The sequence below is a fragment of the Passer montanus genome, unplaced genomic scaffold, assembly GCF_014805655.1.
Source record: "Passer montanus isolate IOZ18808 unplaced genomic scaffold, ASM1480565v1 scaffold61, whole genome shotgun sequence".
NCBI lineage: Eukaryota > Metazoa > Chordata > Aves > Passeriformes > Passeridae > Passer > Passer montanus.
In genome coordinates, this window is record NW_024371149.1 from 1,725,186 (window position 1) to 1,741,290 (window position 16,105).

A 16,105-nucleotide genomic window follows, 5' to 3' on the forward strand; every position below is an offset into this window, starting at 1 on the left:
GTTGCTAGAACAAGAGCAACTACTGTAATGTCCTATTCCTGTATGTTATGAAAGAAACCTTTTTATACAATAAAAGCAAGGTGTTTCTCTGCTTTAAACAGCCACAGAGGGGAAGTTTGTATTTTTTTTTTTTTTAAATACTCAGTTTGTTTGCTATTCCAATAGTTATGTCTTCAAGAATAGCTTTTATCAAAGTACTGAACTGTGGAATTAACTTAGGAAGGGAAACAAGGAGGAAAGACTCTGTGCTTCCTTGTATCTACAGAAACGTAAAAGTTGCATGTCAGAGAAAATCCAACAGTTATGCCAGTAACTGAGCAATATTTGTACTTATCTAAGTTATCAGTTTCAATACTGCAGGTATGTCTTGCTCAGTTATTTTCTTCATCCTGTCCTTATAAATAGTATTCTTAGAAAAAAAGGTTTGCTTTTTCACTGTCAGGTACTTTTCTTCAAGGTGGAAGAAATGAAATAGAAAAGATGATGTTGTATAAGAAGATGTATACATTTTAAAATTCTAGTATCCTTTAAAGGTTGCAGCTTCACATAGGTTGCAATATAAGTTGTATTAGCTTCTTGTATATTATGCGTGTTGCTCATCAGTCAGGCAGTAGCTCAAAGTGCTGTAAAAGGAACATGCAGAAGGGAAGGAAAGCTTTACAATATTCTGCTTGGTCAGGTGTGAGGATGGACCTGACAGAGTGCCAGAGCCAGCATACCTTGAGAAGTGTAGCATTTAATCTCCAGTAGGTAAGAGTGGAACATTTCGCAGTCCTGAAATAGAATTAAGCTCTGAAATATTTGAAGTGCTTCTGCCTACTCAGAAAAAATCAAGATATTAATAGAGAAAATAATTCAGAACTTCTGTTTCTGGTTCTTCACCTGTAGGATATTTTGTTTGTTTGTTTTCCAGGCCCATCTACTAAATATCCCAAGCTGGAACTGGAAAGAAGGGGATGATGCTATCTGTCTTGCTGAGCTGAAGCTGGGTTTTATAGCCCAGAGCTGCCTGGCACCAGGCCTTTCAACAATGTTAGCCAACCTCTTCTCTATGAGGTCATTCATAAAGGTAATGCCTTGTCTCATTAGAACATATTAGTCTGCAATTCAGGTTGTCAGAGACTGGAGTAGAGAACGTGACTCAAATGTGAAACAGATAGACAATAACAGATTTTGTAACACCAAAACAGCCAGCACACAGTTCCATGCAGAAGTTTTTTGCTGAATATTGGGCAATAAACCAGGTCCTATCAACTTGTGGGGTTTTTAAAAAATTTTTATTAAGCAAGTGTCTAGCCTTTAAAATATTTTCCAAATCGTCATCCATTTCCAGGGAGATATTTTTAGCATTTTGTGTTTCAGCTTGATTTTAGACAAACCACATGTTTGTCTATTAGAAAAGTTGCTGCTGCTAAAACAAAAATATGATTTATCTAAGTCCCACGTAGCAACAAAGTGCCAAAAAAAAAGGGATTGGTCATTTTCGTTTTTTACATCAAAAGACCAGTGGACCTCTGACTGTGAGTAAATAAGGAACATGTGTTAGAGCTGTGGCCCAACTTCCCACAAGATCATTCATGTGCTTGCTTTTCCTTGGTCTAAGAGCTGTTTCAGACTTAGATTGCAAAACTGTAACCCAGTTAGACTTCTGTGGCAGCTGCACTGGTTCACTGGACCAAGGCCTCAATTGCAGCAATCATTGCATCCTTCCTGGTGCTTCTCAGGGACACTGATTCCAAATGTAAAGGGTGGGCAGTTTCCAGTCTCACGAGTGTTCTTAATGGGATGGGAAACACTGGAGTGAAAGGTAGGGCATGGCCCACTTCAAGTCTATTGTGCAAGTAAGCTAAAAATAAAAACACCCTCATGTCCTTCGATGAGAAATCCAGGACCGTTCTCTTAGAGGTGCATATGTTGGTGCAGGACAGCGAGTCTTTATTTGCTTCTTATAAATTCCTGACCTTATTATGAAGGTATCCTTAGAAGACAGCAGGCTTCCATGAAAAAATATTTCATACCATTCCATTTAATAAAAAAAGACCAGTTTTCAATAAGGAAACAGGTCTGGGCTCTGCTCTTTACTGCCTGCAGTTACAATATCTTCATCTTTATTCATGTTCTAAAAAAACCCAACTGAAAGAAACAAAAACAAAAACAAAAAAAAAAGGAAAGTTGTTTTACTTCAGCAAACCTGGAATCTGTCTGTGACTCTCAGCATTTGTCCAATTGGATATTAATCCTTTCTATCTGTATCCCAGAAGAAAGCTGTATTTCTTGTGAACATCATTCTCCTTGCCAGTCAGTTTGGTCTCTCTCACTCCTGCCTGCTGTGGTAACCCAAGACTTTTGGGAGTGTCAAACATTTGTGACAGTCATACTAATGTGTGCAAGTTACTGAGGCAGCCGGTTGTATGAACTCGGGCTTGGTAACAGAGTACATGAGAAAAGTTTGCTCACCTTCTGTCTTTCCAAAATCAGGAGGTGTCAGTTTTCTCCTATGGACATCCAAATATATGGGTATCCTCAGAAGCCTCAGTCTTAATTCTAGCTATTTTAATACTGATTCTAAAAATCAGTGAAAAAGTTGAGAGATTCACAAAATGATGATGTGTACAAATGTCTGACTGTGGAGGAGCTGTACTAGAAATACACACATATATGGCCTGGATTTTTATCTAAAAACCTTTAAATAAGTCAAAACCTGGATATTTACAGGGGTTTCCAAAAGTTATATCTCAAGACTTCTGCCATTATTTTAGCCAGCTATGTTTTCTTACTTTGTAATACATTTTTATAATAGTTCCTGTACAGTTACAGATTAAATCTCATTGATGAACAGTTTTAAGCTGAAGGCTCAGCTTTGCAAGGAGTTACTCAAATTACATCTGAGTATTTCTCTGTACACAAAATAAGCATAAAAATAGCAATGAATTTGTCTTGGGGGAAGCTGTCATTGTCAGTTCTGCTCATGTCTGATTATGTACAGTTATAAACAGAGTAGTGTGCAGTCATACCTTAACTTGTGTGACTTCAAATGTCACCTTCACACGGCCCAGGGAGGAAAAAACACCATAAGAGAGTGCATTAAGATTGCAATACTGGTTAATACTGGTTAAAAATATCTTTGCCACATAATTAAGTGTGAATTTTTTAGGCAAGTAAAATGCGTATCTTCACTTCCAAAGATTTCTGACTAATTCAAAATCTGAATGTCCTGATTCAGATTTTTATTTTTCAAATAAAAGTACAAAAATTGAGTTTCTTTATGTTACTCTCACCCTGTTGGTGATAACAAAAGGTTTTGTTTATTCAGCTGAAAGGATGATCTTTCCCATGTCTGTCTCACTTTAAAAACTTAAAAGAGAAAACTTACTGAATAGTGGCTGTGGATCATCAGTTCATTGTAGGAGAGCAGCTACATTGATTAGAAATGCTGAAGAGGACTCTTATTGAAGAGAAATATGTCCATTCCCTAAAATATCTTTCACCCCTTTTCATTAAGAGCATTCAATTTAAGTACTGTCAGACATTCATAAATTCCTTAGGTAAACATTTTTAGTGGAGTCTCTCACCAGTCAGGAGATTGCCAGGAAAATGTATGGAAACTTCTGTATTTTCTAATGAAAGCTTGAAATGTGGGTTTGTTCTGCCTCCATAGCGTGATTAGAAAGTGATTTAATGTGCCATAAATGTTTGGTCAGTCAGACACAAATGAACATGATTGATGGTGACATTGCACACATTTAACTCATTATGTGTTACTTTACAGCAAAATTATTTGTGTAAACATTCTGCTCAGTGTTAGAAGTAAAACAAACTAAAAAACCTCAAAATTTTATATTTGTTCCTAATATTTTCCTTTTGGTTTTAGCAATGTAATATCATATGGAATCCTTTATATTCTTTTTGGCACCAAACTGAACAAAAAGGAAATCAGCTCAAAAAGATTAATGTTCTGTAAACACTTAAAGGCAGATTGCACCAAACTATATGCTAAGGAAAAAAAAAATTAAAAACTTCACACCTGTAAACTGTATTTTAAAAATCCAGTCTTCTTATAGTACAGACTGTTACTGTTGTATTCAAAAAGGAATTTGGACTCTTTATTTACTTGTGCAGTCTGAGAAAAAGATGGAAGTATTTTTCTGTACTGCAAATTCTGTATTGTTTGAATTAGCAAGTGCATACCAGAAGTCTGTCTATATGAAAAACATTGCAAAAACCAGATATATGGAGTAATAGGCAAAAGTGATTAAATTTTGTACAATCCTACAGGCCAATCCTACAGGCCAATCTACAACCTACAAGCCAAGTTAGTACTTTTGTGTAAATTAATAAAATGTGGAATGTGGTACTAGAGTGTAACACAAGTCCGCAGCCAAATTAGTTTTCCTTTGCTCCATAGGTAAGACAGCCAGTACTCCTCACTCCAGATATCAAAATTATCTAGAGCTGTCTCTATTATTCTCTAAGCTATTTTGAGAGCAGGAGTGTTTTGTGGGCTCTTTCAGCAGCTTTTGCTCACACCTACACGTATGCAAAGTCCACTTAACATTCCTTTCTAGTCCAGGCTGAAAGAGAGACATAATAAACCCACAGAGATTCCCATCATTTGGGTGCTTACCTACACTGATGGAACACATCAACTTGTTTGCTCTTTATTTTTGACCACCTAGGCAGCCTTGGAATATTCCAAGGTGTAGAACTGGAGAATGAACAGTGAATTCCTTGATGTGTAAGAGGGCTTTAAAAGGGGAGTTAGAAAGAAATGCAATGTTTCATTTTATTGTGAGGTTCTTCAGGAAACTGCATAATAAACTGATTACCTGATCCTACTCACAGGACCTAGATCAAATATTAAATATAGCCTGTTACCAAATACATTTTTCTTCAGAGATCATGTAAAGATCTTCCTGACTGTAGTGTTTTTAAATCATTGATCATAGGAATTAAAACCTATTGTGGTTTAAAACTGTTTGCTGTGTATACATAGTATCAGTACATGTGATAAGATGTATTTGTCTTGGACTAAAGTCTACCATGGGACTGCATTTTCAGTCAGTAATTTGAGCAGATCAACACCAGCCTATCCTTCACCTCATGATTAGATAAAAATCTTGCCCTGTATCTTTGAAACTAGTAGAAGTAGAGCCTGTATCCCTTTCAGTTCAAATCCAACAAGGCCAGCCAGAATCAAAAAAAGAATTGGATGTCATTATATTTCAAGGGTGCTCTCTCTGCTGTGACTCACTACAAAATTCTACATTGGTATTAATGGGGAAAAGTGCATAAATCTCATTTGAAATTAGAACTAATCTCAATTAGCATATTTGATGTTTTATAAAATATAGTATTTTTATACAATTTTAAAAATCATCCTTGTGTACAGAAAGCTGTGGAAATAGTTGACTGAGATTGTAAAGTCTTCATAATACTAAGGATATTTGTTAGCTTTGATTTCAACAGACAATGGAATTTAGTAAAGAAGTAGTTGATAATTTATAATAATTAAGGAAATACAATTATAAGACTGTAAATCTAAGAAGCTTCACTCTATAATATGACAATAAGAACTGCTTTCACCCAGTTACTTTTCTGTCAGATTTAGATATCCATATTCAAAGACATAACAAAACTAGACATTCACTCAAATGCTTTGGACTGAAAGGGCATTATAGATGAATAGGGGGAGATATTTTAGCTACATTGCTTTCACTGTACACATCCTTTTCAACTACCAATCAAGAATATTCAAGGTCATATTGAGTTAGGACAATGGCTTTAACTGGCAGAGGGCAGGATTGGATTAGGTATTAGGATGAAGCTGTTTACTGTGAGGGTGGTGAGGCACTGGAACAGGTTGCCCAAAGAAGTTGTGGTTGTCTCATACCTGGGAGTATCCAAGTTGGAAGGGGCTCTGAAGAGGCTGGCCTAGTGGAAGGAATCCCTTCCTACAGCTGTGGGGGGTGGAGTGAGATGGTCTTTAAGGTCCCTTCCAACCCAAATCATTGTATGGTTTCGTGGGTACTTTCTTTTCATTCTCATCTATATTGTTTGAGACAGAGAATTGTAACATTAAACATCCTCAAAGGCTTGTCCTGTTTTATGCTCTTTCCATGGTGGTGAAGAGCTGATCTTATTCAGTGCTGAGGAGCAGACTTGACATCTGCATTCACTGTGCTATAAAGGAATTGGGTATCCACCATCCTTTGCCTTGCAAACTGCAATGAAAAATCCTAGGTCACAACGCAACTCTAGCATTTGTTCTCTGTCTTGGTAGTGGTACGTAGATCTTGACAGAAGAGATTATATAGCATGATCAGGTTCAGATACACTCAATCTCTGTCATGTAACCATCATTACACTGAAAAGCAAATGCTGTGAGCAAGAGAGTTCTTTTGGAGCTACAGAGCTCCTGATAATTACACTGCTGGGTGTAGGGCTGGGTGTATTAAAGGTTTCCATTTGCTTCTGCCAATACTGATGGCTGTGCTTGCAAGAGCTACATCACTTTTTCATATCTCTGTCACTGTGTCTCACTAGGAATTTATTGTATTATGTAAATATATTTGGTAACAGTATTGTATCTATGTATAAGATGGAGGAGAGCAGAGGAGTATCATGACTTAAAAAAAGATTCAGATGAAAATTGCATTTCTTCTCTTGGATAGCACTATGCAATTTTCCAGCTATTCTTCATATAGGCTATTGAAGCAGTGGCTAATTTGTTTTATGACAGAATTGCAGTGTGACTTAGGGAGAGATAATAATGTTTTCAGTACTAGAGGGGAATCAGGAAGATACAGATTGAAGTTGTTTTGGTGGTATGGCCCATTCTGGATTGGTTCCATCAGTTACTTAAAATTAAAAGATCATCACAAAGGCTTAAAATAATGAAGGGCATGACTCCTAAAGTATTTTTCCTCACGAAAGGTACCAGGCAGGTGACCATCTTTCTCTTTGAAATAATTGGGAAAATGTCATGGTTCAGGTGGAGATAAAACAGAATGATCATCTTTAGTCAACTGTTGCAATAATCTTATAATAATATTTTATAACAAATATCAGCAATTCTTTAAATTCTATAATCAACATTTGTGGTATCCTAACAGGTCATATCTTGAACACTCCAATCACTTAATGAAGTCTCATGTAATGCTAACTGGTATCTGTAGAGGTTGATCATTGCTTTGGAAATGTTTGGTTTTTTCCAGTCCTTTCTTAGTCCTTGACTAAGGGTGAGTATTTAGCTATAGGCTGATCTGGAGTTCCTTCCTCCAAATCAAAACCATCTGCCTAAAGAAAAGAAAGCAAGGGAAGAAGGTGGAAAGAGAGATATGCAATGTATTTGTATATTTTTTTTCCAACCCCAGGTGGTGTCAATGTAAGAAAAAAACCACAAAATAGACCAAAAGTTACAAACATGCCCTTGCTATCATTACTCTTAGTTTTTTACCAAGCCTGGACTTTATCTCTCTTCTGTATATAGAGTTGCTGATCAGCAACATTTGCAAGTTTCCTATAAATAAAAGGGTCATAAAAAATGTGATATGGCTTCTCTGTGTGTGGTAGGGAATAACACAATGCAAATTCCTTTTACCATCCCACATGGCCTCTGAATGGTGAAACAGTTTCTGTGGAAGAAATTTCTCCTGATTGTTTGCAGCCCACTTGTCAGGCTATATATGATTTGGAACATCTCCATATTGCAGTTTTTTCTTTCAGTTGTTTACATCTCCAGAACTAAAGTAGCTGATTACTTGGCAGCCTGTCAGCAATAGGAGGGGGGAATAAAACAGCAACAACAAAAAACTAACCAGAAAACCAAAACCAACCAAACAAACAAAAAAGGCAAAACCCAAGCAAATAAAAAAAAACAAAAAACCCTAAACCCCACAACAACAACCGCAAAGAAAACAAACAAAAAAAAAAAAAAAAAAAAAGAGGAAAAAAGTAGTTGTAACTTACATTTCACCAGGCTTCTTAACAAGTTTCTATCCTCCTGTTCTTTAGAGCAATTTTTGAAAGAGTGCCTTTTGGCTAGTTCAACATGAGAAAAAGATTGATGAACCTCAAGTTAATCATCAGCCTGTGGCATAGAAACACAGACTTATCTAAAATTCCATATTGAGTCCTGTCAGAATATCTCTGGAATACTGAAATTTGAAAACTTGAAATTTTTTGGTCCAAGAGAATAATAGAATCACAGAATATTTTGAGTTTGAAGAGACTGACAAGGATCATTGAGTCTGACTCCTGATCCTGCTCAGGACACCCCCATGTGCCTGAGAGCATTGTCCAAACACTGCTTGAGCTCTGTCAGGCTGCTGCTGTGACCTCTGCCCTGGAGAGCTGTTTCAGTGCCCAGCCACCCTCTGGTGAAGAACCATATCCTGATATCCTTACCTCCCCAGAGGTATAGGCTGTTCAGCCTGGAGGAGAGAAGGTTGTGTGGAAACCCTGTAGAAATCTTCCAGTATCTGAAGGGGGCTGCAGAGAAGCCAGAAGGGGATTCTTTGTTAGGAAATGTAGTGACAGAACAAACAGTAGTAGGTTAAAACTTAGAGGAGAAATCTAGGCTAGATATTTGGAAGCAATTCTTTACTGTGAGAGTGGTTGAACACTGGACTAGGCTGCCCAGGGAGTTTGTGGATGTCCCAGTTTGGGCAGTGTTCAATGCCAGGTTGGATAAGGCCTTAAGCAACCTGGTCTAGTGAAAACTGTCCTTCCCATGGCAGGAAGGTGATCTTTAAGGTCCTTTCCAACCCTTAGCATTCTGTGATTTTATGATTTTTAAAAAGAGAATGTTGGGAAACTTTTTCCTCATGCTCTCTGCAACTTTATTTCACCCCATGCTCATTGTGCTTGACAAGAATTCGGTGTATTATTTTTACATATGATACTTGATTTACTGACTACAGGGACTCTGTTTTGGGTTTTTTTTCAGTATTCTAGCAAATCCCTTACAAATAAGCAATGTTAATTGGCATAACAGTGTACTAACTTATGTGTTAAAATCTGATTCGTGTTTAAGCAGTTGTTTGTAAGTTTCAAAGAAAGCTGTGATTTTTACACAGAACTCTGCATCTGTTTCTTTGCTTTTAGATTGAGGAGGATACGTGGCAGAAATACTACCTGGAAGGAGTTGCAAATGAAATGTATACAGAATATCTGTCTAGTGCCTTTGTGGGTTTGTCCTTCCCTGCAGTTTGTGAGTAAGTAGAAATACATTTAATATACAGGAGTATTTCCCTTCTTGCAAGAGAAATCTAATTTTTTTGCATAAGACCTTTTCACGCTGCTAAAGTCCTAACGTTGCTATGGTGTCTAATAAAATAAATATTAAAGCAATCACTGCATGGAAGTACCTGAAACATTTTAATGCCTGGATTCAGGAGAGATTTGTAATTAAGTGATTGTAAGTGAAAGCATAAATGGTTTTGGTTTTGAACAAACTCAAACGAATTTTTAAACTTGAATTTTTAAATTGAGTTATTTACTCACAAGCTATTTATTCTTGTTATTTTTCTAATCGTTCCCATTCTTTGAATAGTGGTGGTCAACATGACCACCTTGGCTTGTGTTCCATTCCAAGGAAACTATTCATTAATTTAAACAGATGTCATGGGGTCATATAAGCAGTGTGGCACCCAGAGCTTTGTGGAAGTGTTTGAAAACCACTTACAACAAGTAAAATATGTCAGAGAAGATATGTCTTTTCAATTATGAGAAAGAAGCACATAGTACCTAACCATAGTGTAAGCCATGTGACAGCTTCATTTCTGGACACTGAAAAATGCTTAGCCTAGAGTGAGTCTGTGAACGAGAGATTTGTATAATAAGTACTCTGTCCACATAATCAGGTTAGTTTAGCACACTCATATTTCCTCTTTGCTCTGTTCTTAGAGGAGGAAATAGATGGAGAAGTAAAATACAAGCTCTTATGTAAAGGAGGATGAGTATGCTTCTACTCCTCTAACTTCCCCAACTTTCCCAATTTTTGCAAGAGCAAAAAGATGGCATTAGAATGAGAGAGAAACAACTGTTAGACAAATATTATTCATTTAGAAATTGTCTGAGATGTAGCTGTGACAGAGCCCAGTCTTCAATTTGCTGGTAACGTTAAGGGGTTCTCAATCCACCCTTCTCCTGTGTCAGCCAAACTGTTGAGATTACTGAGGGGAAACATATTTCACTATAGGGACAAAAGTTTGTGTGGATTTCTTGAAACAGGATATCTCATAACAAAATGCAGGAAAGTGTATTATATTCAGAATGAATATAGTAGTTTGTGCTGTTAACACTAGCTACAATAATGAAAATTAAATCTCCATGCCAAACCATTTTCAAATGTGTCAAGTTTCTATATGAGTTTGTGGGAAGATGTGACTGAGACTGTATTTGACATAAAGCTGACATTCATTTATCTGTGCTGGTAGAATGGAGATAAAATAATCAATAAAGAAAGGGTGCTTATTGACATCTAGAAACATGTCTAAACTTTGGAGCTTTCCTCAAGCACTTTAATTAATGAGTTTAGTGCATAGGTATTCTCATTACTATAAGAATTGACTGCTCAATTTCCAGAAGAACCAAAGGACAGCAAAATGTCCATTGCATTGGTTTTCGAAGGGGAAATTGAATCAGTGGATAGTCTTAGTGTATTCAGCTATCTGTGAAATATATAGACTTTGAGAGCAGGTTTTGTAGTGTGGTTTTGAAAATTCATGCAGTCAATGACATTTTAAAAGTCTGAAATTAAATGAAATGTTCTGTTTCCTCAAGTTATTTGTCAAAAGTGCAAGTCTAGGAATGTGATTCTTTTGTAAATAGCCTGCCATACAGTCTGGATAACAAAATGTGTGCAGAGACAGTGAGGATGGGACACTCAATATAGCTGAAAAATTTCAAGCTTTTGATGTCTACACTAGGGTGAAGAATTAGAACCAGAAGTTAATATCAGTCTGCAAGTTCTATTTATAACTCCACGTGTGCGTACTGTGTGAACATATTCCAACCAATATATTTTCAAAATGTGAATGTAGTTCCTAATATTCTGTGCCCTTGGATACTGCTGGACCAGGCGTGGATGATGTTGATTGAAGATAAACTAACCAATCTGTCTCCCACTAGTGTGAAGCCTTCTAATATTTGGTAACATAAGGCTAACCTTCAGCCAGGTTCTAGGCCTACCACTCTCTGCCCCAGAATTCTCACAATGAGGGTGGCATATCTCTGCACTGACACTCGACCTAGCAGCCACCTGTCCACATGTGATGTTGGTTGTGACAAGGGACTGACTCCTGGCCTCTTCTCTCCCTGCAGACTGGTGTTTGCGAAACTGAAGCTCTTAATGATAGCCATAGAATACAAGTCGGAGAAGCGCGAAAGCAGGTACGTCCTGCGCCGCCAGCTTCGGAAGTTCTCGAATGCACTGGCAAGAATTTTGCTTGCTTTTTTTTCATTCAGAATGAACATGTCTATTCTTTGAAACATTTCAGAATGTAATTAGCATGCTATCGCATTGCAGCATCTCACATAGGACTGAAAGGGACTTATTTCTGCCCTCTTCCTCCCTAAAACCAACCCAAGTCAGAATGTGTAGTAAAAAGTGCAGTAGTACATGTGTCTGATCTCCAGGAGTGATTTTACTTACAGAAAAGCTTACAATTTTTGTGTTTACAGCATATCACTTCTAATCAGAGGTCCAGCATACACTACTGAAAATAGAAAAGTGGAAAACAGATGTGATATCAAAATTCATTATAGCTATGTGTATTTTCAAAATACAAATTTCATTTAAATTAGTTTAAGAGAACCAATTTAGATACAATCCAGGATAAACAAATATAGGATAAACATAATATTTATATCTGTTCTGACAAAACTTACATGAATAACATCATGAAACTGGAAAAGATTAATTTAGCCTTAAAATTACAAATTGGCTGGCTATTTTTGTTAACCAAAAAGAAAAAAAAATCATTATTTTTAGTACAGATTCACAGATGGGAAGTGTTTCTTGCATTTTTGCTTTTGTGCAAAGGTTCATAGAAACATGACTGAACAATTGAGCCAGTCTTCCATCAACTTGTCCATTAATGCTTTAAACAATATTTATTTTTATGTAACAAAAATATTATAAAGGTTCTCTGCAACATGTGGAGGTCATATAAAAAAGTACGATCATATGACTTTGAGAGGAATTTGACTTCCCTCTTTCACAATTACATTTTGTACTGCTGTAGTAAACCTGAAGTGATACATACTAGTTCATCTCCTTTTTGGCCAATAATTACTTTTTTGTGGCCAAAGGGCGTTTTTGACGAAAACAGCTTCTTCTCACAGGAGAACCCATTCTATGAATTGAACTTATTCTAAATTTCCTGGGGTTTTGAAAGTTTAATACTTAGTAGTAACTTTCATAATTTTTCTTTATTAAAAGAGTCTTTGAAACCTGTGTTAGACATTTGACATAGAAAAGCAGTGTTACAGCTATTTATGAGTATTTCCATGCTCTATAGTTATTTTGCTGGAGTCTTCTGTATGTTATAAAATGAAATGTGAAGTGGTGATGTACTACTGGATATCATTTTTGTTCATGCTATGCTGATTAAGAAATTCTTTTTTTTTTTAATGATCAGATTTTTTTATGCTGTATTAAGGTCCTTCGGACTCTTAAATTACTTAAATTGAAAGATCTCTTTCTGCATCAGCTAATGTAAAGTAAACAATCTATTCTTCTGTCTATGAACAATTTAATCTCTTGCTAGAAAAAGGAAAAATACAATAGCAACAGCAGTGGAACAATTTACCAGATTTTGTGCCTTCAGTATTAAGAAATATTTGGTTTCTCTTTTTCTCGTAACAAATACTGGCCAACTTTATATTGCCATTACTTCAGTTGTCATTTACTTACATAAGTGCTAATATTGCAGTCTTTTACAGTAATAACAGATTGTTCTTGGCTTCCATATCATTCTTTGCATTAAATTCAGTGGGAGTTGGATTGAGTTCTTAATCAAAAGGTGATGCAGAGGATCCCACAAAAAGTAAAACAGTGTGGTACAATCATATATTTCTTACTTAAAGCCACACAGGTAACAGTTTGAAATAATTATTATAGTAGGGGAAAAAAAAGCCTAAAATTGCTGGAAGCAATGCTAACAAAGAGATATTAACAGCTGGATTTGTTAAATATGTATGTAGCAAGAGGAAGGCATGTAAGGTAGATAGTCACATTTTCTTATAACACTGATCCACAGCAATATCTGCTGATTTTATTAAGCAGTGATAATTTTCTAGTAACTGTTTGGTCAATCACAGAGCTACCTGCGGCATATCTTTACTGCTCTACTTGTTCCTGTGCTCTTCAACTCTAATATGTTAACTAGACATTTGTGGTTTACTGATCCTTTAGTCAAACCAGAAGGGTAATGCAACAAAACTTCAGTTTCTCACCTCCTAGGTATGCTTGCATTTCCATGCATCTTATTAAATTAAAAAGTGAATAATTAAAATAAAAATTAGAGTAACGTAGTTTTGAAGCACAAACTCTTTTTGAAAAATGTAAATTTGTCATTTGTCACTTATGTTTGTTGATGCTGATATTGGAAATATTTTATTCCGCTCATATCCAAATTTCTTCCTGGTAATTCTTCATAAAGGTGAAGTGAGAATTGACTATGGATGTTCTTTTAAGCTTTCAGTCTTTATGAGAGTGACAAAAAGTAGATACATGCTAATTTATTTTATAAATATATTTTGCATTCACATTTTGTAGAACTATTATGGAAGAAGTTTTATATAATTTAAAATTTAGAGAAACAATGTTAAATATAACTAAAAATTTAAAACATCATGTAGATGGCACCCTTTCATTAAGAGTTAATACTTACTGCCATAGCTGAGAGAGGTCTCAAAACAGTATTTTAAGAGGCAGAGGAAATTTTCAAAGCATTCTTTCTACTTAAAGGATGACAAGCTCTTACTTCCAACTTACTCTTTAATTTTTGTTGCTAGTCATAATAAAATGTCTATATCATTAAATCATATGTCAGATTTGTTACTTACACAGGGAGTTTCTGTTAAGATTAGTTTCATTTGCCTTTGCACTCAGAGCTAAAGCAGTGAATAAGATTCAGGACTGTATGCAGCTCTAAACAGTAGTAATTTAAGGGTATTCTAAATTTCCTAACCCCTTCTCTAAATTTTCAAAATTTAAATCTTTAAAGGCAGTCTGAAGGATAAATACTAGTCCCATCCCATTGAATGGCAGACTTTTATTTGTCTATTAATATGTTCATTGGATGTAGAATGGCATAAATACTAATTTACCTCTGCACGGTTTTTTTTGTCCAGGCAGCCACCTGGATTCTAGTTTTCTAAATCTTTCTGATTTACAGTCAAATTCTGTTAACTCTACTGTAGGGAATTTGAAATCAATAGTACTTAAAAATTATCAGAACTCTATCCAAGCTAATATTGCTGTAAATGTTAGTGACAGCTGAGCTTCCTGCCTACAGATGTTTTCTTCCTTTTTTCCTGACTACTAATAAAGCTACACAAAACAGAAAGCAGGCCTTGATAACAAGTTTTCGTAGTTTAGGTAGGTAATTAATAACAATTATCATTTTACAGAATTGCTTAAATACAATATTCAAGCCTACATATAAGTAATGTAGTTATAAAATGATAAATGCATATTAGTTTTCATATCATGGATAGAGTATCTAGAGTATGCTTCTAGTGTTATACAACTGCTTCTCATCAAGGTATCTTAAAGATTCATTAAAAAAAAATTATTAGATTTCTTTTAACCTTTTCTTTTATATATTTGATAATATTTAAATTATTTGTCAGCTATCAAAGAAATCCCTGAATTTACAAAACTCAATTTAGAGTTTCTGACCAGCTATTAAAGTCTGCTCTCTAGTAACTCCAGCTCACGATATGAGTTTACCATTGCTTCATCTCTAATTGCTTTCTGGGAGTGTTATAACCTGTGATTAAGAACAGGAAGCACTTAAATTATTTTTTGTCTCCCTGATGCAAGCCAAATACCATCACTTAAAAGATGTTCTTAGCTTATTTGGAGAGGTTTTGCTTTTTCTGTAAAAAAATGCAAAGGAAACATGGAGAACATGAACCTGAAAATATCCCAGTGTTAAATATATAGCAAAAAATAACAGTTCAAAATTCAGACATTCAAACTCCTCATCTGAAATCCATTTTAGAGAGATTTTTGCCTTCCTTTTCCCCTTGTATTTTTATTCCACATAATTAAGCAAGAAGGAAAGCCTAACCAGGATTCTTCCCTCCTGCTCCCCATTTATACTCCGCTTGTAAAATTTTCTCTTTGTCTATCCATATATTTGTTCTCATTCTCAGCAGAAAAACCTTTAAGCCTTGAAGACTTTTAAATAAAGGGTTTTTTTGCTTTTGCTTTGGTGTCAGTTTGATTTATTATCAAAGTGTTTGATTTGCAATTTTTTTCTTGTCGTTTGCAGAAGCCGAAAGCGGTATGCCCTCTTCGTTACCTTTCCTTCCAACCTCAATCCTACCTTCACTCCTTCTAACTTCAGGACTAATTCCTTGCCAAGAACACAGGAAGATAACATCTTTGTCTATCTTTCTCTGTATATACACACACATATATATCTATATATATATTCATCTATCTATGTGTGTGTGTATATATATCTCTGTGTATATATTTATATATGAGCCCCCAATCTCAAAGAGGAGAGAGAGAACAGCATTTTGTCTCTCCAGTGTTTCTTGTGACTCACGCACTAACTTCTTTGCAGGAAGTACAAAATAAAACAGGATTCATTTTTTAGGCTTTTTGTCCCCTTTGTGGAGTCATTGGTGTATCAGACTGTCGCATTTGAAAAGCAGATTTCATTGTTAATATCTCCTGTCCTCATTTTGGTTGTATCATGACGATGTATATTTCGTCTTTACCAGCTCTTGTGCTGCCATGTTGGTTTCATATTCACACCTTCATTGATGTCCTTCTTTCCCCAGAGTCTTCCTTTAAAACACGTCTTACAATACAGTAGTTCATGTTCTCTTGCAGTCTCATTTTCCATTAACAGCAACC

At 35.7% G+C, this 16,105-nt stretch overlaps 1 protein-coding gene across 42 annotated transcripts in view; it reads left to right on the forward strand.

Annotated features, from left to right (window-relative positions):
- KCNMA1 (potassium calcium-activated channel subfamily M alpha 1) overlaps nt 1–16,105 on the forward strand; it is a 421,949-nt gene that overhangs the window by 293,053 nt on the left and 112,791 nt on the right. For 22 of the 42 annotated variants that reach the window (XM_039727452.1, XM_039727454.1, XM_039727456.1 and 19 more), the window contains 4 exons: nt 914–1,069; nt 9,106–9,215; nt 11,326–11,394; nt 15,510–15,521. In XM_039727452.1, the coding sequence (XP_039583386.1) occupies nt 914–1,069; nt 9,106–9,215; nt 11,326–11,394; nt 15,510–15,521 (347 nt within the window). The remainder of the gene's footprint in view (nt 1–913; nt 1,070–9,105; nt 9,216–11,325; nt 11,395–15,509; nt 15,522–16,105) is intronic. The other 20 variants (XM_039727459.1, XM_039727464.1, XM_039727453.1 and 17 more) reach the window with 1 other exon arrangement.